Source organism: Megalobrama amblycephala, linkage group LG12, assembly GCF_018812025.1.
Source record: "Megalobrama amblycephala isolate DHTTF-2021 linkage group LG12, ASM1881202v1, whole genome shotgun sequence".
Lineage (NCBI taxonomy): Eukaryota > Metazoa > Chordata > Actinopteri > Cypriniformes > Xenocyprididae > Megalobrama > Megalobrama amblycephala.
In genome coordinates, this window is record NC_063055.1 from 15256128 (window position 1) to 15276647 (window position 20520).

General features: G+C 38.8%; 1 protein-coding gene across 2 annotated transcripts in view; it reads right to left on the reverse strand.

Annotated features, from left to right (window-relative positions):
- The window catches only part of LOC125279677 (probable G-protein coupled receptor 153), a 66729-nt gene extending 50637 nt beyond the window's left edge, over nt 1-16092 (reverse strand). Inside the window, exon 1 of one of the 2 annotated variants that reach the window (XM_048209614.1) lies at nt 15459-16092. In XM_048209614.1, the coding sequence (XP_048065571.1) occupies nt 15459-15811 (353 nt within the window). In that variant the 5' untranslated portion in view covers nt 15812-16092. The remainder of the gene's footprint in view (nt 1-15458) is intronic. The other variant, XM_048209613.1, reaches the window with a different exon arrangement.
- Between the last annotated feature and the right edge of the window lie 4428 nt (nt 16093-20520).

Below are 20520 nucleotides of genomic sequence, written 5' to 3' on the forward strand. Positions count from 1 at the left end.
TCAAGCATGGTGGTGGGAGTGTCATGGTCTGGGGCTGCATGAGTGCTGCTGGCACTGGGGAGCTACAGTTCATTGAGGGAACCATGAATGAGCAGAGCATGATCCCCTCCCTTCAGAGACTGGGCCGCAGGGCAGTATTCCAACATGATAACGACCCCAAACACACCTCCAAAGACAACCAATGCCTTGCTAAAGAAGCTGAGGGTAAAGGTGATGGACTGGCCAAGCATGTCTCCAGACCTAAACCCTATTGAGCATATGTGGGGCATCCTCAAATGGAAGGTAGAGGAGCGCAAGGACTCTAACAACCACCAGCTCCATGATGTCATAATGGAGGAGTGGAAGAGGACTCCAGTGGCAATCTGTGAAGCTCTGGTGAACTCCATGCCCAAGAGGGTTAAGGCAGTGCTGGAAAATAATGGTGGCCACACAAATATTGACACTTTGGGCCCAATTTGGACATTTTCACTTGGCTGTGTGTTGAGTTATTTTGAGGGAACAGCAAATTTACACTGTTACACTGTACATACAAGCTGTACACTCACTACTTTACATTGTAGCAAAGTGTCATTTCTTCAGTGTTGTCACATGAAAAGATATAATAAAATATTTACAAAAATGTGAGAGGTGTACTCACTTCTGTGAGATACCATATATATAGATCATATATATATATATATATATATATATATATAGAGAGAGAGAGAGAGAGAGAGAGAGAGAGAATTTTTCAACTACATATAAGTTTTTACTACATAGAATTAATTTTCTAAATACCCCACATCATTACATATTAAACTTCCAACAAATCGTATTTTCTCACCTCAGGCATTAAAGATCTATTATTATTTTTAGTTTTTTTTTTTTTCAGATTCAAACACCTTTTATTCTCAATCCGTAACGGACAAAATGGAATTGGTTTAAAAAAGATTTTACGCAAAACTTGCAATAAAACAAACATCTACCTACTGCTCATGTGTCCCTCATAACAATTTAATAAATACAAACGTAACATTTATGATCATTTTCACATTTTTATGGGACTGAAGTTAAAAATAAAAAAATTGTGTGTCTCCGGTCTCTTTTTGTAAAAAATGTTTTCAATTTAGATGTTTAACTAAAACCACAATTTTATTGTGTTAGTCCTTAACATGTCAGGTGGTAATCAGCAAAAAATACCTTAAAATTAAAATACATTTTTCCAAAATAATAGTTGAGAATAGTGTGACGGGGTTGAAGACTAAGAGACTTTGAAGGGAGAAATTGCCTTCAATTTTAATTTTTTTTTAAATTTTGTCTCTCTCTCATATTGTGCCTTTCTTTCTTGGTCAACACATTTGCATGCGAGCACCACAATACACTTGTAGCCAGTCAGCAGTAAGGGGTGTGTCCACACATGATGGGGGAGGAGAGAGAGTGAGCAAGAGGAAGATTTGAAGAAAGACTGTAGAAAAGGAGATGGCTGAGAGACATTACAAAAGAGAAAAGGTCAGAGGAATATCACTGAAAAAAGAAGGGTTATGATCAGGCAAGAGCTTTAGGACCTGCATTAATATTAGAAAAGCTTTCTAACGCTGGAGAGACCAAAGCAGGAAGGCCTGAAAACGAATGCCGAGGTTGCTCCATATGTGAGTAACATTGGTTTTGCTGTTTCACAGAACCAAGATATGCTGTTGTTGTAATGTTAGCTATAGTAACAGGACAGTTTTGAATGTTATTGCTGGTGTACAGGTAGCGACTAACAACTTACTCTTGCTTGTATATACTCTTGTGTACTGTATGTTCATTTTTTGCTCTTCCTTGTTGTTTGTTCATCATCTTTGCTTTATTTTTTGAGAAGCATTTCTTTGCTTTGCTTCAACTATGATAAAGTCATCCACTTTTGTATTGTGTGTTTGTGTATTTTGGGGGTGGAGTGATGAAGCGAGGGGTTGATTTCAAATATCAATAGTGTTTCTCAGATATTGCTTACTGCACCTTTAATTTTATGTGATGGAGTTGAGTTGTTAAGCTTGACAGTACCCTCCCTGACTATAATACCCCTCAAAAATATGAATAAAAAGTATGATACCCCTTACCATCTTCTGCACCACTGTAAAAGAGACCTGAATGATGTCATTTCTGGTTAATGATATCACATATGGGTGGAGTCTAAATTATTATAGGCGGAGAATGGCTGGCGTGACGGGGTTGAGTTCAGACTGAGGGACATAATTTTACAGTCAGTTTTTTTTTTTTTTTTTTTATAAAATATCTTGAATTTTTTTAGAAAATTATTTTTTACAAGAAAACAAATACAAATAAATACTTTCAATATTGCCAAAAATTAAAGACATTGTGCACATTTTGTTAAATAAAAGTACAAGTTCAGTGAAGTGCCTCAGGGACATGAAAAAATGCTTAGTGTACGATAGAAATAAGACATTATTTTATGATAAAAATTATTAAATTGCAAAAATTATTTTTATTCATTATAATGGACATACCAAAGTATTGTGAAAAGATTTTAACAATTAATTTTGGTGAACCAGCACTTTAAAAAGTTTTTAAAGGTGCCCTAGAATTAAAAATTGAATTTATCTTGGCATAGTTAAATAACAAGTTCAGTTCAGTACATGGAAATGACATACAGTGAGTCTCAAACTCCATTGTTTCTTATATAAATCTCATTTGTTTAAAAGACCTCCGAAGAACAGGCGAATCTCAACATAACACAGACTGTTACGTAACAGTCGGGGTGTACGCCCCCAATATTTGCATATGCCAGCCCATGATTGAGGCATTACACAAGGGCAGCCAGTATTAACGTCTGATGTGCACAGCTGAATCATCAGACTAGGTAAGCAAGCAAGAACAACAGCGAAAAATGGCAGATGGAGCAATAATAACTGACATGATCCATGATAACTCGATATTTTTAGTGATATTTGTAAATTATCTTTCTAAATGTTTCGTTAGCATGTTGCTAATGTACTGTTAAATGTGGTTAAAGTTAACATTGTTTCTTACTGTATTCACGGAGACAAGAGCCGTCGCTATTTTCATTTTTAAGCACTTGCAGTCTGTATAATGCACAAACACAACTTCATTCTTTATAAATCTCTCCAACAGTGTAGCATTAGCCGTTAGCCACGGAGCATAGCCTCAAACTCATTCAGAATCAAATGTAAACATCCAAATAAATATAATACTCACATAATCCGACGCATACATGCAGTATGCAGGACGAACACTTTTTAAAGATCCATTTTGAGGGTTATATTAGCTGTGTAAACTTGTTACTGTTTATGCACTGTTTAAGGCAAGCGCGAGCATTTAAAGGGGCCGCAGCATGAATCGGCGCATTTCTAATTATGCCCCAAAATAGGCAGTTAAAAAAATTAATTAATAAACATCTATGGGGTATTTTGAGCTGAAACTTCACAGACACATTCAGGGGACACCTTAGACTTATATTACATCTTGTAAAAAAACGTTCGATGGCACCTTTAATATGATCAAATCCCAGGAATGACCCATATATATATATATATATATATATATATATATATATATATATACATATATTGCCAAAAGTATTGGGACACCCCTCCAAATGATTGAATTCAGGTGTTCCAATCACTTCCATGGCCACAGGTGAATAAAATTAAGCACCTAGTCATGCAGACTGCTTCTACAAACATTTGTGAAAGAATGGGTTACTCTCAGGAGCTCAGTGAATTCAAACGTGGTACCGTGATAGGTTGCCACCTGTGCAGTAAGTCCATTCGTGAAATTTCCTCACTACTAAATATTCCATGGTCAACTGTTAGTGGTATCATAACAAAGTGGAAGCAATTGGGAACAACAGCAACTCAGCCACAAAGTGGTAGGCCACGTAAAATCACAGAGTGGGGTCACCGCATGCTGAGGCGCACAGTGCACAGAAGTCGCCAACTTTCTGCAGAGTCAATAGCTACAGACCTCCAAACTTCGTGTGGCCTTCAGATTAGCTCAAGTGCAATGGGTAGAGAGATTCATGGAATGGGCTGCAAAACACCTTCGTACTACCATTGGTCCGTGACGGTAATGTAATAGGAGGTGTGCGCCGAGGCTCCACCTTCACTTGCGTGGAACTGTTCTCTCACTCATTTAGTCTGTAGAGTTTGTTGATGTTAGAGCTCCTGTGAAAACATGAACACACTGGATAGCCATTTTATAGTACAAAATGAAGTTGTGCTTCTGATGAAATGAGGCACTGACACTGTTTTTCATGTTTGATACTGTAAAGCTGCTTGCTTTTGAATAAAGTGCTATATAAATAAACGTGACGTGACTGGAGTTCAGGGGCGGATCTACCGGGGTGGCACGGGGTGGCAACTGCCACCCTAAGAAAAAGCTTTGCCACCCCATCTGCCACCCCAAAATTATCAGAGAATAAAATATAAATGTTAGCAGTGTTTCAAGTACTACTACTTTTCAGCAGTGGCGCTTCAATGTGATGACATAAAAAAGACAGCGTATTGCAAAATAATGGCAAGACAACACGTCTTTCAATAAGCTGCATGACGGTTGCACGCGTACACAGTGCGCCCAGTGTAGTCAGCTTAATTAACAAATGACTCTTATGAACCGATTCTTTGGGAGTCAAAAACACACAGCGCATCCAAGTTCACTTACGAATTGTTTTCCATTTGTTTGTGAATTGGAAAATTACTGCTTCTCGGCTAACTCAGAAGTCCTTGAATTTTCGTAATTTTTTGCGAGCTGATTCACCGACCGCCCGCTTCACTTTCATCATGGATAAAGGTCTTTTTGCCATCCGACAAAACGGTAACATGAAATCAATAAGAAGATCCAGATCACAGAAACTAGTTAGGTAAGAATCTAAATGTATTTTAGCTTTTCTCGATTGCTAACACATTATAAGTGATTCAGTTGGCCCAGTTACCCAAACTATTCGCTCAGTTCTCAAAACAAAGACACATTTCTCAAAATGTTTAACAATGACTAGGCTACATTAGGTAGCAAAACTGATGACACACACCAGTCAAAATCTGAGAGAGAGCTGAATGAATAATTTACAGGGGTTTTAAACTTACACAGTACCAGTACTTTAGATGAGGGAAATTTCACTATGTACAGTAAACTGTAGCACGTTGTACACCCTCAAACTTGTGATTGTCAACTTTCTCTGTAGCCATTTGTTATACTGTATTTTGCAGAACTGAGAAATGACTGTTTTGTGTCAGAAGACCAATACATTGTTATAGTACCTTATATACTGTAATAAAATTTGGGCAAATGTGCAGAGGATGCTGAATTTAATTTTACTGTAATTGACAGTATACTGTATTGTGGTGCATACCAAGTTCATACAGATCTACTGCCAGATCAATTTACAATAGTAAAATTAAAAAAAGAAAGAAAACAAAATCACTGCTGTATTTTACTGTATCTGTACATTTATTTTTGTATAGTGTAGTAGACTGAGCTGCAAAATAATTCCTGAATCCCAGTAAGCGGTATTTTTGTTACAGTGTTATATGAATTGATCTCACTAGTGTTCACTGGGCAGTGCAGTAGTCTGTGTATTTATTAAGTTTTGTGTGTCATCTGAGGCCAAAGTTTGATTTTGTCAGACAAGAATAAGTTTTTGACTAAAACATTTTATTTTGACCTGGAAGTTTGAGGTTTGTACAAATTGGTGCATAGTTTTGAGATTGTGTTTATAGTTGTAAAAATTTTTTTGAATTGTTTCATTTCAACTAGATTAAAAGTTTGAAAGACAAATTTATGCTGGCTTGTCATAAAGCCAACTTAAAGTCTTGTTTACAAAACATAAATAATTTGGCCAGTTAGGCTAGAATATAGATGTTCTGGGTGATTGTTTAAGTGTTGCTAGGAGATTCTGTTGCTAGGCTCTTGCTGCAATTGCTGGGGTGTTGCTAGAGTATGTAGTTGATAGGGTGTTCTGGGTGAACACACACAGACATTCCCACCTCTGTTAATAACAGAAACTCAAAAATTGTTTGCAAAAAACAAGTTTTTGTTGTTCTTTAACTTGCACTAAAACATGTGATTTATGCCATCGAAGTAACCTGTGTAATATTAATAAAACTGCTCATCTTCTTTAGTGATACAAGGTCAGACTCATTTTAAATCTGTTGATGTTTTTCCTATAGTGCTTACTTGGTGCCATGATGGATATTGACATCTTGTTATTTATTTTGGTAATGCAATGTTTGTGAACACAATTGTGTATGTCAGGCCATAAATCTCCAAAAACTATGCATGGGCGCTTGCTTTGGTGTTGCCACCCCTCATAGACCTCATGCCACCCCTCTGCCACCCTATAAATAATTTTCTAGATCCGTCCCTGCTGGAGTTCTAATTTGCAGAGCTCATGCTAACATTCCAATGTTGTTATGATCAGAAGCTTTTCTTATGCTTTCTATAAAAATTCTTGCAGTTTTCTCATTTTTGTTGTGTTTATTTTATTACTGAGAAGAAAGTGTACAGCACGTATTTACATATTCATCTAACCGTTGCTCTCAGCAGTGTGGGCAGTGTCAGATGTTCAATTACAGTATATCGCTGCTCACACATTTCGAACTTCATTTTACTCCTTAATGAAGAACGAAAAATAACTTTGTTTGAAGTATATCGGGGCCTTTAATGCTTCCGCATACCAAGATTTTGGACAATTTCATGCTCCCAACTTTGTGGAAACAGTTTGGGGATGGGCCCTTCCGGTTCCAACATGACTGCGCACCAGTGCACAAAGCAAGAAGACATGACACTCCTAGTCTTGTATGACCCATTACTGCCATCGGCCACGCCCATCTCTGGTAAGAGTAGGCCCTAGGTCAGGCCTCTCGTAGAGTACTGTAGCGGAGTGTGTAATCCTCTTGTTTTAAGAGTAAAGGGTGTTTTTACTGAGTACATGGCTTGCTGGCTTGTTGGGTCAGGATGTCCACTAGCTGAGGCCACGTGTTGTTGAAGTTGAAGGCCCCGCTAGGCCTCCTTTCATATTACATGTTGGCACAGTTCTGTGTGGTTACCGTACACTGCCATTGGCCACGCCCATCTCTAACTAAGAGTAGGCCCTAGGTCAGGCCACTCGTAGAGTATGATGGCGGAATATGCACTCCTCTTGCTTTAAAGGTGCCATAGAATGCTTTTTCACAAGATGTAATATAAGTCTAAGGTGTCCCCTGTATGTGTCTGTGATGTTTCAGCTCAAAATACCCCGAAGATTTTAAATCCTTGCGCTCCCTGCCCCCGAGCTCGCGACTCTATAATACATTGCATAAACAAAGTTCACACAGCTAATATAACCCTCAAAATGGATCTTTACAAAGTGTTCGTCATGCAGCATCAGATCATGTAAGTATAGTATTTATTTGGATGTTTACATTTGATTCTGAATGAGTTTAACAGTATGCTCTGTGGCTAAAGCTAACATTATACACTGTTGGAGAGATTTATAAAGAATGAAGTTGTGTTTATGAATTATACAGACTGCAAGTGTTTAAAAATGAAAATAATGATGGCTCTTGTCGCCGTGAATACAGTAAGAAATGATGGAAACTTTAAACACATTTAACAGTACATTAGCAACAGTGTTGGTCACGTTACTTTAAAAAAGTAATTAGTTATAGTTACTAGTTACTTCTCACAAATAGTAACGGAGTTAGTAACTGAGTTACATCATTATAAAAGTAACTAATTACCAGGGAAAGTAACTATTGCATTACTTAAAAAAAATTGAATGCCCCCAATATTACATATAAGTCTAAGAATAAATTATTCTTGATGCGACTTCTGACTCATGATCCGCTCTTGCTCACGACATGAAATTTCTCTGTACTGTGTTGGTAGCCATTAAAGAAAACGTAGTTTCATATTTATGTTTAAATAGTCCTATGTTATGTTTTAAATCCATTTATTCGATTATGAAAAGTGAACAGCGTGAGTAAGATGCATCATAAGATGCGCAAATATATCGGGAGACATGGAGTGGGTCAGACATGATTTTAAACACTTCATTAAGTTTTGTTTTATAGAAAGCCTCTCTTTAAAGTGAATTTCGTTTTGTAAAAATTGTATCTTAATTTTAATCAATGTTTCATCAACCAATTGCTTGGATTTAATATATAACAAGCAAATATAGCAGACAATAAAATCATGACATGGAGGCGCGGGCGCGATCACTGGCGCGTGAACTGGAGCGCGTCTTATAGGCTAAATAAACCGAAACTCAGAGGCTGCTTGCCTCGCAGACATGAGAAATATATCTATAGAATGCTTGAAATATCTACTTTAATGAAAATGAAGTAATTAAACACGAAAAGAAAGAGGCTACTCTAATTATATAGCCTAATCCGAATGAAATGTGCGTTATCTCTCTAGGCGCGTCCATATGAGCAGATGATCAGCAATGAGAATCAGCAATGTCAACTTCATCTTTGCAGCCGACACTGATTCAGAAAACATTACTTTATTAATAAACAATTAAAATGTCTCCTTGCTGTTTTTGTCACACTCATAATCATTACTTTTGCCGGTTCTTTATGGCAATTATGCGTGCCCTTGAGTGCTATAGCCTATATTATGTAAACGCTCCTTATTATGGTTTATTCTCTCCAGTATTTAAGAAATTAAAATAATATAAATGTGATTAGTCAACTAATAGCTTAAATGAACAACTACTAGTCGACTAGAAAAAAACTCATTTCACATATTTTCGATCAAGCATCAAAAAGGGTATTCTGGTTTGAGCTCGCGCCTCGCGCGCATGCTCTGACAGACACACACACAGCGCATCATACATTATTATCAGTTTAAAATTATATTTGTGTATGACTAACCGCAGCACACACCAGAGAAAAAAACTTTGCAGGTCCTATGGCTGAGAGAGAGCTTACTCGGATGAAAACCGCATCAGTGAGCTCAATTATAGTAACGCGGCATTTTTTTTGTCAGTAACGGTAATGGCGTTGTAACGGGAGAAAAAGTAATTCGTTTGATTACTCGTTACTGAAAAAAGTAACGGCGTTAGTAACGCGCATTATTTATAACGCCGTTATTCCCATCACTGATTAGCAACATGCTAACAAAACATTTAGAAAGACAATTTACAAATATCACAAAAATATCATGATATCATGGATCATGTCAGTTATTATTGCTCCATCTGTCATTTTTCGCTATTGTCCTTGCTTGCTTACCTGCATAACGTCTGATGATTCAGCTGTGCACAGCTCCAGACATTAATACTGGCTGGATTGTCTAATGCCTTGAACATGGGCTGGTATATGCAAATGTTGGGGGCGTACATAATAATGATCCTGACTGTTGCGTAACAGTCTGTGTTATGTTGAGATTCGCCTGTTCTTCTGAGATTTTTTAAACAAATGAGATTTACATAAGAAGGAGGAAACAATGGTGTTTGAGACTCACTGTATGTCATTTCCATGTACTGAACTCTTGTTATTCAACTATGCCAAGGTAAATTCAATTTTCAATTCTATGGCACCTTTAAGAGTAAAAAGGTGTTTTTTACTGGGTGCATGGCCTGCTGGCTGGTGTGGTTATGATTGCCACTAGCCAATGCCACGTGTTTGCAAGTTGTAGGTCTTGTAGGCCTCCTGTGTAGCATGTTGGAGTTCGGTTGTGTACGCCTCTCGCTTTGAGAGTAAAAGGTGCTTTTACTGAGTACATTTCTGAGTGGCTTGCCTCTCAGGGTGAGTTTTTATGTTAAACCGCACTGTTGTTCGCTTTTTCTGCATTTGCTTCTTTAAGCATGGTTTTTCCTTTAGCTCTAGTTGAGCTAAGTAGCTACCTCATGTGTAACTTGGTTCTATTTTTGCTCCTAGAACTTTAGTGGCCACTAGACTAGCGCCACGTGTTGACAGGTAGGCCCTCTGGGCCTCCTTTGAGAACATGCTGGTGTATGTTATAGTGTACTCCTCTCACTGAGAGAGTTAGAGGTGTTTTTCTGAGTATGCTGCTGGTTGGCTAGGGCCCCAGATGACTTATTACCCTCCTTGTAGTTCGGTTATTTGTCCCTCCTGGAGCTTGAAACACTGCCACAGGCTGACGCCACATGTTTGACTGAGGTTATTGGGCCTTCCTTAGTTCATGATGGCGTATGTTGTACTCCTCTTGCTTTAAAGAGTAAAAGGTTCTTTTACCGAGTACACTGCTCACTGGATTGTATTGGATGGGCTGTTATGTGGGCACTCACAGTCTTATCTGCTGTTACTAAGTCATGTGGTTTGTTCTTGCTTCCAGCAAGTTAGATGTTCAAGTGTGCGGCCTTGTCAGGCTGCTTTTGGACTTCCCACTATGTGACTAAGTATACTAGTGTGATATGTAGTTGTCTATGCAGAACTTTTGTCATGTTGTAGACCCCTTTCTGGCCTCCATGATTATGTGCCTACAGTATGGTCTATCTGTTAGGTTGAGCTTTGTACTCCCCTGTTAGGGTTGTTTTTTTTAATAGTGCTTAGCTCCCTAAGCTGATCATTGGTTGAAGGCTTCCATGAGGCCTCCCATTTAGGGTCAGCCCCAGGCTGGTTTGTGCTCCCCTGTTGCAGGGTCTGTCAGCACACAGCCTCCTCAGTGCAAATAATTAAGCGCTGAGTAGATCCTAGGATTGAGCAGGGTTTACTCCCCTCAATAAGAGGGTTTATAGCATTCAGCTGAGTTCTGCTCTCCAGGATGCCCGTAGGGAATGCTGCCACTGACAGCTTTTGTGTGACCCGAGGGTGAGTTGCTATCTGGCGTTTCTTTCGATACTGCTTGACGTTTGTCTAGCCATCTTTTGGCATCCACTCTCCTTAAGCATGGCGGCATGGGTATATCATTCCCCAAAACGTACTGAAACGCAGAGTTGAGTTCCCCTTTGAAAGGGAATGTCTCAGGTTACACATGTAACCATGGTTCCCTGAGAACAGGGCTGCCTGCTGAACAGTCCCTCAAGACAATAAGATACTGACTGGTTCTCTAGGCACTCCTTATATACTTCCGGGTCGCGCTATGATGATGTCATAGGCTGTCGCCGGCCAATGGTATTGGAGTGGTTTGATTCTTGGCTTTCAGACATCGGTTCACGTGTGACGTTCCCCAAAGCGTACTGAAATGCCTACCTGTCTCGTTCCCTGTTCTCAGGGAACGATGGTTACATGCATAACCTGAGACGATTTCTATCATACAGAAGTGGTCAAATATTAAAGATTAAGTGGACATTTGAATTAAATCTTGTTTGAATAATATTAAACAAGGATTTGATCATTAGTGTAACAACAACAATCACCAAGCCGTTAGCAGCAAAATCTGCAGGGATTTGTTATAATACATAATGTGCTTAAGTTATGTTTATATTATTTATTTTACATTGTGTATTTTAACAGTATTGTTCAATAAAACCCATATTATTACTTACTTTGATACTTTATTTGAACCAACTATTATTGCTTCTTGTTATTATATATGCAAATACGTAATTTTAAAGGCTGTTGTTCAATTGGATCTATTTTTTATTCCACAAAAAAGATCAGATTACTCGATTAATCCCCAGAATAATCGGACGATTAATCTATTAACAAAAGAATTGGTAGTGACAGCCCTAGATCGAATCAAATCCCGATGGACAAAATCAAACCCCACCCTACATTTTTTCTTGTTCGAGAAGCCGTTTCCCTTGGATATACGTAGTGGGGAACCATCAGGTTCCTCAGAGAGGCCTCAACTATTATAAAAAATAATATTTACAAACTTCTAAATAATAGTTTAAAAAGTAAAACCTTTTTTAATAAAAAGTCATCAATTATAATGTTATTTTAGAAATGTATAATTTAATAATAAACATCTAAATCTTTTTCAGCAAATAAACCTTTCAAATTTGCATATTCAGTTTGAGTTGGGTTGAGTGTTGTGCTCATGTTTCTGCCTAACGCTTTCAGCTCTGTGATTGGTGGTCCAGCTGTGAAATTACAGAGGGCCAAGCCATAGCAAGTCAATGAGAGACGAATTTCAATTGAGAGGAAAATTGACCAGTCATATCATCCCTTTTGATGGGTGGGGCTTGTTATCAGTAGGTTTATGATGCGTTCCGCCCGCTGTGGGGAACTCGATAGGGAAAAAAACAGCAGATAAAACAGCTAGTGCTATTGGCTATGGAAACCGCAAGCAACATTAATGATGAGGATATTGTTGTTAATTTATCATCCACGCCGTTTTCGAGATTAACTTTTAAAGAAAAGCTGGAGTTAATCGGCAAAGGAAGACCTACACCAGAGCTTAATTTTGTGCAGAAAGCCAAAGCTTTTGAAAGCAATTTTAAGAGATAACAGATACCCCTGGATCATGACAGCATGAAATAAGAAGCTAATGCTTTATGGCTGGAAATGTTTGCTGTTTGAGTAAGTTATTTAAAATCAAATATGTTACGTGATTCTGGCTGCCACTGTTATATGTTAAGCTTTTTACAGAATCTGTAAACTGGTCTGTAAATTTACTAACTTAGTGACCATGCACATTTGCTGTAATTCTGCATAATAGTTTTTTTTCCTCAAATCATACGTTTAATACGGTCTTTAACATTTAATCGGCTGCTCTGCCAGTATAATGAGATGATTTATTATCAACATATGAGAAAGTGTCTGTGCTGTCATGATGCATTGGCTTGCATTAAATTTGTAGCCAGTTGTCACCATATTCTGTTGAAATGACACACCGAATGTGTGATGATGCAATTTTTTGTAATGATGATTTGCATTTTATTACTTTTTGTTTAATTTTGGGGATGATTCTCATGCTCACTCTGATGTTTGCTTGTGGCATTTCTTGTCAAAGGTAACATGCAGTATTATAGAAGAGGACACAGTAGTTAGGCTGATTTCTAGGCTGAGTTTACTTTTCCCCCAACAAGGGAAGGGGGTGAGAGGGCCAAGATTTGAGAGTCACAGTTCGCTACTGGATATACATCACAATAGGTAACAAAAGACTATTGCAACTTTTGGGCACTGGTCAGGACTGGTCATTCCGTGTCAACTCAACCAGAGGTCCTGCCAAAAGTAAAGTTTGTTAAGAACCAGAATCTAAAAGGATATTAAGATATCTTTAATACTTCTTGAGTTACAGGCATGCAAACTTGAGGCAAAAAAGTGCTTTTTGCCATTTTTGAACTGTCACCGTTGGCATATAATGAAACAAAGATTGCTGAAGTCAACAGATTTTACTAATAAACCTACCAATCTCTGTGTAAAAATAAAATAATGATGCTACTGTCTTTCTAATCTCAGGTGAAAATTGTCATTTTGACCCCCCTTTACAAAATAATGGATTACTCAGTAAATATACATCTGTGACATTTAATATTTTGGCTTCCATTACTATTTGTGACCCGTGCTGGCAAAATGAGTTGTAATGCACGCATGCTAATTTCGAGCTACAGGCAAAACAAGTGAAAAATGTTCATTTTGGTCGAAATTGAGGTTTTCACAAAAATTAGTTCATTAAGAGCAGCACTGGTGGTAGCACTGGTGCTCCCAACTTCAAAAAGTTAGGAGCACCAGCAAAAATTTAGGAAAAAATTTAAAAAGCCTTGTCATTCGCTTGTCCAAATAAAAAGTTGTTGTAAATATAATTTACTGAAGCAATATTCTCATCAGTGTTCATTCAGCTTTGACATTTAAACCTGCATATTTGTGGTATTTACTCCAAGGGCTTTTACCTTTTATAAAGAGCTTTTTCCCCTAATCTTATTAAATGTTTCATCTTTCATTTTAAATTCTTAAATTTGATCAATAAATGCAATTAGAATAATAAAATACTATAGGGTTGTTACCAGTCAAATATAATTTACACTGAAAAATTACAACTGCATTAAATAATGTTATGATTTTTTTTTTTTTTTTTTTTTTTTGAATATACAAATAAGAAATGTTGGAAAGAATGATTACTTTTAAACATGAAACTAAACCGCCATTAGGTGGCGGTAGGTGGTTAATGAGTGAGTAATTGAGTCATTCATTGAAACGATTTGTTCGAATGGATGATTCATTCAATAATGACGCAGTTGTTTATGAACAGGTCATTGATTCATTGACTCAACCGATTCGTTCAAAATGCTGAATCATTCAGTAATGAAAACACGATTTTGTTGGTTCTGCTGTGATCTTTGTTTGCAACTATTTTTGCTGCTGAAAATGAACAAAAACAGCCACTATTGCATCTAAAATGTAAGTCATTTAATTTTAACTACTTTTTACATTTCATTGAACTGTTGTATGAAATCAGTGTTACATTTTCAATCGTGATGTTTTATTCAGGATATTCAGGAAAAGTAGGTTTACTCTTGGTCGTGTAATGTTGCTTAACTGTATCATATGTTTTAAATATAAAAACTGAAGTGTAGATGTCGTGTCGTGTGTAACGGTTCTTTTCATCTTCTCTCTTCAGCTCTTTATATTTTGCGCGCTAACTCCCTGTCACGTGACAACGGAGCGCCGTGAAAGGGAGTGACTGATGGCTAATATTAACCAACCTAAAATCTGATTTAAACTTAAGAACATAAAGATGAAGTTTAATTAGTTGTGTGATAGACCGGTCACTGTATCAGCTCACAGCAGGCACATACTGTACTGTGCTGTAATCTCGAACATTTTGTAGAGAAATGAAAACAAACGTTAAATTTTGGGAGCATATGCGACTAAAATGGTCGCAGTTTCGAGCCTTGTATTACCAGGGATTTTAAGGTATAGTAGCTAGGTGATTTTGTTTCAGAACCTTCAGAAAACTTTCACTTGATTTTTCTCAAAATTGACTTGGACTCTATCGACTTCAAACAGGTCTAGCTCAGTCATTTTTTGTCGGATACCAACAAACATCATTTTGAAGGATTTATTTATTTATTTATTTTTAAATTTGTGCATTGTGAATCATTTTGCCAGCACGGGTTACGTATGTTTGTCTCTGTTTAGAAATAAATATTAACAAAATCAAAAATTTGAGCCAAGGAAGTTTCTGAAATTTGCTTGATTTGACACAGAATGACCCAAAAGTCTTTTTGCATGACTTGTATCAGGACTTAAACAACTATCAACAACAATTTGCTTTGACCTCTACATTGCAGATAACATCATGGAAGGATTTCACTATTTCTTAACTTGCATGAACATCTAATAATTATACAGTATATTATTTAGATATTTACACTGGCATACTTGAATGGAATATGATTCAGAGTGTTCTATCATTTTTATTTAACTTATAAAAACCAAACTAATTTTTTAGTTTACCTTGTTTGATTCAATACACATAAATTACCTACCTTACCTTATTTTCAAAGCCAGTTAAGTTTTTTTTTAATAGGTAGGCATTTTCAAAATGTAATAATTTCCACACTATAAATTAAAATTAAAATCCAATTATGTCAACAAAGGTCAGCTCAAGTGTCTTTCACTTACCTATAGTTGACCGGCCAGCGGACCATCCACATGCGGTGGTAGGACAGAGAGGTGACTGAGAAACAGGTGACCAGGGTAAGGGTATAGAAAGTGGAGACAAAGACCTTGCAGAGTCCCTCATTCCACTCATAGTTGGAGTGTTGTCGGCGCAGCTGAATGACACAGTACATGGTGATGGGGATGCCCATGTTAAGAATGTGCGTGCCAGCCAGTGTGCAGATGAGGAATTCCAGTGGCTTCCACTTCTTCTGCTTGGCGCTCACGCTCAGGATTCCCCAGGCATTGGCCAGGATGGACACTCCCGAGCAGACCAGCCAGGCCAGTGCATTAGTGCTGATGACCTCATCGTTCATGATGAGCAGCCTGCTGGTGAGAGCTGGTGGGGGGGTGGAATGGTGAAAGGTATGGGAGCAGCCGCTGGCAGAGGCAGGTGCCAGGCCCGAACAGGCATTCCTACAGGGACAGGCAGTCCTTCCTCTGGATGTGCTGAGAGGACAGGTCGAGGGGCATAGCAGTGTGAGGGGGCACTGGGGTTGGGCAGAGGAGGAAAACGTGCACTGAGAGCCAGTCCAGTGCTGTACAAATCCTGAAAAAGAAAGGCATGACAGGTCTTGAAAAGACTGATAAGACAAGAATGGAGAGACAAGAAGAAACAGAGAAGAGACAGAGAAGATGGAGGATATACAGGTGCTGGTCATATAATTACAATATCATCAAAAAGTTCATTTTTTTAATTGTAAATTATTTTTAAAAATGAAATTTTCATATATTCTAGATTCCCTACATGTAAAGTAAAACATTTCAAAAGTTTTTATTTTAAATTTTGATGAGTAGAGCGTACAGCTAATGAAAGTCCAAAATCCAGTATCTCAAAATATTAGAATATTTCCTAAGATCAATCAAAAAATGGATTTTCAAAACAGAAAAGTTCAAGTTCTTTAAAGTATGTTCATTTGTGCACTCAATACTTGGTCGGCAGCACATATTACAGCAAATGACTTGCTCCTAGCACAAATTACAGCATCAGTGAAGTGTGGCACTATTGGCACTATTGAACCTTCAGATCATCTATATATTGTTGGATCGACTGTTTCTCATCTTTCTCTTGAAAATATCCCATAGATTCAGGTCAGGCATGTTGGCTGGCCAATAAAGCACAGTAATATCATGGTCAGCAAACCACTTGGAATTGGTTTTTGCACTGTGGGTAGGTGCTAAAGTCCTGCTGGAAAAGGAAATCAGCATCTCCATAAAGCTTGTCAGCAGATGGAAGCATAAAGTGCTCCAAAATCTCCTGGAAGATGGCTGCATTGACTTTGCACTTGATGAAACACAATGGACCAACACCAGCTACCACTGTAGTAACTAATCATTGGAAATATATTGCCATTATTGTGTTACAAATGTTTTCAATAAAACAAAAGCGTTCTGAGGACTCACAAAATGTCCATTGAGATTTTTTCTTCTTCTCATAAGCTTATGCACTTGAGGAAGTCACAATTATGATCCATGTTTTACACAAAGAAATTCACAAGTTCACATGCCAATAAAATCTTTCAATGATAAATGTTAAACTACTTTGGCATGCTTTCCATAATGAAGGGGCTCAAGGAGAAGATGCAACTCAAGCTCTAATAAACCCCTATGGCATCTGTATTTAGTCCTGAATATTGTAAAATGGTGTACACCAGGGGTGCCCAATAATGTTCCTGGAGATCTACCTTCCTGCAGAGTGCAGTTCCAACATTTTTCTAACTCACCATTTTGCAATTATCAAGTGTTCCTGAGGATCTTAATTAACAATTAATTCCCATGACTTTTGACAAATTATGTTTTATTAAGGGTGTACTCACACTAGGCAAGGTTGCCTTGAACCGAGCCCGAGCACGATTGTTCCGAGTCACATTACGTACAACACAGGCCTTTTAACGAGTTCGTTTGCCCATATAATCTTTAGGGTATTAGGTTAGCTAATTTGGCTTGCTGTCCACTGAGGAGGGGCTCGATGAAGCAGCTTCATCTCAAGCTCTGATATACCCCCCAGTGAATAAATATAGGATATGATTACATAGGGCAAGGTAACTGAGATGAAGGTGGAGTTTGGGGAGGTGGAGGGATCCTGGAACAGCTGAGACTGAAGAGAGGTAAGCAGCTGCTTATATACTCTGGCTGTTGATTGGAAGATTAGATGGGCTCGCTCCTCCCTAAATTATGTTTAGGAACTTCAATAACATTTTCAGATGACATACCCTACTCTTACGTTTACAATCAGGAGTACAAATGATGCGGTTTGTATCACTTAGCTTCCTCTCTACTGTGTAAGGGCCAGAGAACCTAGCCTGCAATATCATTGTGATGTGATTTAGGTTCAGGAAGCAAGACGAGCACAGGCTCACTGGGCTGGAAAGTACATTCTACAATCTTTCGGTCATACTGAACTTACATCCTAGTCTGAAGTCGTTCACGAAAAGAACTGGCATAGTCATGAACAGACAACGGCAAAGAACTCTGTGACGGCAAGTGCTCACTGAGTAACGAGTCACAGGTCACATAATAGTCAGGACATATTGTTGACCCGACTTTGACTTAGGCAAGGGCCCTACACAGTCAATGATTAATTGTTTGAATGGCTTCCCGAGGACTGGTATGGGTTTGGTTTGGGTTACCTGCCAATTGTTAAGTAGGAATAAAAAACAAATTTGGACACAGATGACTTTAAACCAGGCCATAAAATTGTATATTTGGCAACACAATGGCAGGTTTACATCACCCCTAAGTGTCCTGATAAAGCTTTTTCATAAGCTAGTTATAACATTTGCAAATTATAATCAGAAGGTAGTACATTTTGGTGAATCTCGTCAATTCAAGTCAGAAAGCCGATGCTTCCATTTGTGCATCAGCACTCCATCCTCCCCCCAAAAAAGCTACTCTAGCGTCTGGCATTGATACTGTGTTTTACACAAACACAGTGAAGCTGCTTCCGCTTCCTGTCTGCCTCACTGCTGAGTGGCTTGCGTTTGTGGCTTTGTTTTGAATCTTTACTTACTATTATTCCTTGTTGTTTATATTGCTTAATATAACTTACTCATCACAATCTGATATTGTCTAATATTGCCTATCACATTAATCTGACATCGCTAGCTTTTATCTAAATCGCTATTGCTAGCACAATGCATTAGCATTTCGCTAGCCTGTTAACTTGTCATCTGTGCTTACCGTCTTTTTCTATCAAGCTCCTTTTTCTATGAGTCCATCAAACAACTGTGGTAAGCCTGAATCAGTCAACAAACACGGCAAGTGGTGTCTAAGTGGTGTCCGCAGAATAATATAGGTTTCATAGACAATTGGAAAAGTTTTTAGGGCAGACCTGACCTGTTAAAAAGAGATGGTATTCGTCTCTCCTGGGATGGTGTCCTTCTTCTCTCTAGTAATATGGCACATATTCTTAGAGTTGAACCTTGACTAATCTTGCCTAAACCAACCATCTGCTAGCTGTCTCACATCACAGATGTCAGATAAATCTGAACACATAAAGACGCTTTCACCTAGATATCATCACATAGAGACTGTGTCTGTTCCCTGAATTAGTAAATACAAAAAATACCAAACCCATTTAAGGGTAAAAATTTAATTGATGTTCAACAAATAAAAAACAGTATATATAAAAATTAAAAAAAAATACAGATGAACAAATGAAAAAGCTTGGGTTGCTGAATATTAGATCCCTTTCTTTAAAAGAACTTATTGTAAATGATATGTTTACAGATTATAACCTAGATGTGCTGTGTTTGACAGAAACCTGGCTAAAATCTGATGATTAGATTACTTTAAATGAGTCCACCCCCCAAGATTACTGTTATAAACACAAGACTCATCTAAAAGGCAAATGGGGGAGGTGTTGCTGTAATTTATAGTAATATCTTCAGTATTACTCAGAGGTCTAGTTATAGGCCAGAGCACTGATGGTCTGAGGTGTGAGGACCCTATTGTAATTGCTCGGTCAATTCTTCTTCTTCTCTGGAATGAATCACATTTTTGAGGGCCTAAACATGCTCGAAAACGTCTCGGTTACAAAGGTAACCCTCGTTCCCTGAAGGAGAGAACGGAGACGTACGTCGGACAGACCGACGAATAGGAATCTCGCTAGAGAGGCCAATCTACTTCGAGTGTAACTAAAACGAGCCAATGCACATTGGCATGCAATCATATGCATCAGCTGCTCGCCTCGCAGCGCGGGTATATAATGAGCAGCAGGTGCGTTGCATCTTCAGCTTTTCGGAGCCGAACCGGATAGGCAGCAGCATCAGCGGGGTACAGCGACTGTGGCGACGGGACGTACGTCTCCATTCCCTCCTTCAGGGAACGAGGGTTACCTTTGTAACCGAGACGTTCCCATTCAGTCGGTCACGTTCGACGTACGTCGGACAGACCGACGAATAGGAATCCCTACCAAAGCACCACAGGAGCTGCCCCCTTCCAGCGCTCTGTTGTAAGCCACCTGAACCCCCTTGCCTGAGGATGGTGGGACAGGGCTAACACAGAGAGAGTCGATCACTGCTGTTCCCCAAAACCCATTCAGTGTGACTATTGGATAACGCTGGGAAAGCGTACCCTTTCGCTGGGAAAGGAACGCTGCGGAAGCCACATCCTTCCCCGAAGGAGTTATGTGGAGAAGTACATATGGACTAACCCTGTAGGGCTGTGCTACATATGGAAGAGCTGGGGTGACTCCAACCCGATGAAGGGTAGGTTCTCCCAGAGGGAAAGACACGGGCTTCGTTTAGGAGCAACCGTGGAACCAACCATATGGGATCCCCGTAGGGTCACACATATGGAACCCAGCCTAAACCCGGTTCTCAAGGATACAACGGAGTATAGGCCTGGCGCCAGACGCTCCGCCACGTCGGCTGCCAAAGGGATATCGGAGGACTCGACAGGGTCTGCCTTGTAGTGACTCTCTGGAGAAAAGAAGCACATGTAGCGCAGCAAGCCGACACTAAGCCAGGGCCTCTCCGTGCCTCTGACCTGTGGCGAGAACACGGGAGGAGACCGGCTCGACACG